This window comes from Phytophthora infestans, genomic scaffold (genome assembly GCF_000142945.1).
Source record: "Phytophthora infestans T30-4 supercont1.1156 genomic scaffold, whole genome shotgun sequence".
Lineage (NCBI taxonomy): Eukaryota > Oomycota > Peronosporomycetes > Peronosporales > Peronosporaceae > Phytophthora > Phytophthora infestans.
Genome location: NW_003302744.1, coordinates 5,124 through 6,170, shown reverse-complemented (window position 1 = coordinate 6,170; position 1,047 = coordinate 5,124). Strand labels below are relative to the sequence as shown.

Below are 1,047 nucleotides of genomic sequence, written 5' to 3'. Positions count from 1 at the left end.
GGAAATGAATATGACGAGACCTATATTGTAAAAGAAAAAGAAGTGCACCGCTAAAAAAACGATACCTGTTAAAGCGGTGGGCACATTTGTGGCTCCATTCCAAGGACGCACATTACGCAATTATGATCAACAATAATCACATTTGTTAGCCGCTTCAGTGGAATTGATTAAGTGGTTGTTCTCGTCCCCGATATTAGCGTGGTGTATCGATCAATCATTTCACGGGAGTTTGGCACGCCATCGAGCATACTGGTGTCTGCTTCGCATCTCGCCACTTGAGGATTAGAGCACTCTGTAGATCAGTGACGAGTTTCTTCGTGCTGGGATCTTCCTTCGCAGCGTTAAACATCTGGAGTAGAGCTCTGTTCCCGTCGTGAGCCTGGAGACCGTCGATCACTGCTGTCTTCTATCCAGGGTATCGATCGTTGAAGTTATCCAGGTACTTTACCCACGTGCTGAATTTTGGGTTAACGAGAGTTTTTTCACCAATCTCGTGGAGATACAGGAAGCGTAAGGCTACCTTAGGCGTCGTCTTAGTAGTCAGCCAGTAGTTGTGAAACGCATCCTCCACTTTTTCAGCCATCTCTCTTGTACTTGGATTCTGTCTTCCTGTCTCGATAATTCTCTCTATTCCACCCCAGTTGTAATTAACACGGAGCGTACTAAATCACGACTCTTGATGCCTCGGATTGGCCTTGTTAAAACTGGCCTGGTAACGCATCCACTTGTGGAACAGTGTCGCTGAGTAATTTCTTCCCGACATCGTCAAGTGCTAGTAGCTGGAATATCTTCTCCGGCGATTCTTTGCTAGCAAAAATTGTCGAAGCCTTCTCATACCGCAGCTTGGTTGCAGTACTCTCCAGATTAGGGAACTTAGTGGCTACTGTAAGAATCCGAGAAAAAGCCACGCCCTCGAAGACGCTACTTAATTCCGAAAACAGCTCGTCCGATTTGCCAGAATTTTTAGAGACAAACGCATTCATGTACGAGACCCACGTCTTGAATATCGGATCGTGGCAAGAGTCGACTCTCTGGTAGTAAGGCTGT

General features: G+C 46.2%; 1 protein-coding gene across 1 annotated transcript; it reads right to left on the bottom strand.

The window, feature by feature from the left end:
• Positions 1-214: 214 nt before the first annotated feature.
• Positions 215-583, bottom strand: PITG_22013 (RXLR effector family protein, putative; the record flags this gene model as incomplete). The annotated part of the gene is made up of 2 exons (XM_002894684.1): positions 215-406; positions 449-583. The coding sequence occupies 2 exons, from the start codon at positions 581-583 to the stop codon at positions 215-217; spliced, it is 327 nt and encodes a 108-aa protein (XP_002894730.1).
• Positions 584-1,047: the final 464 nt, after the last annotated feature.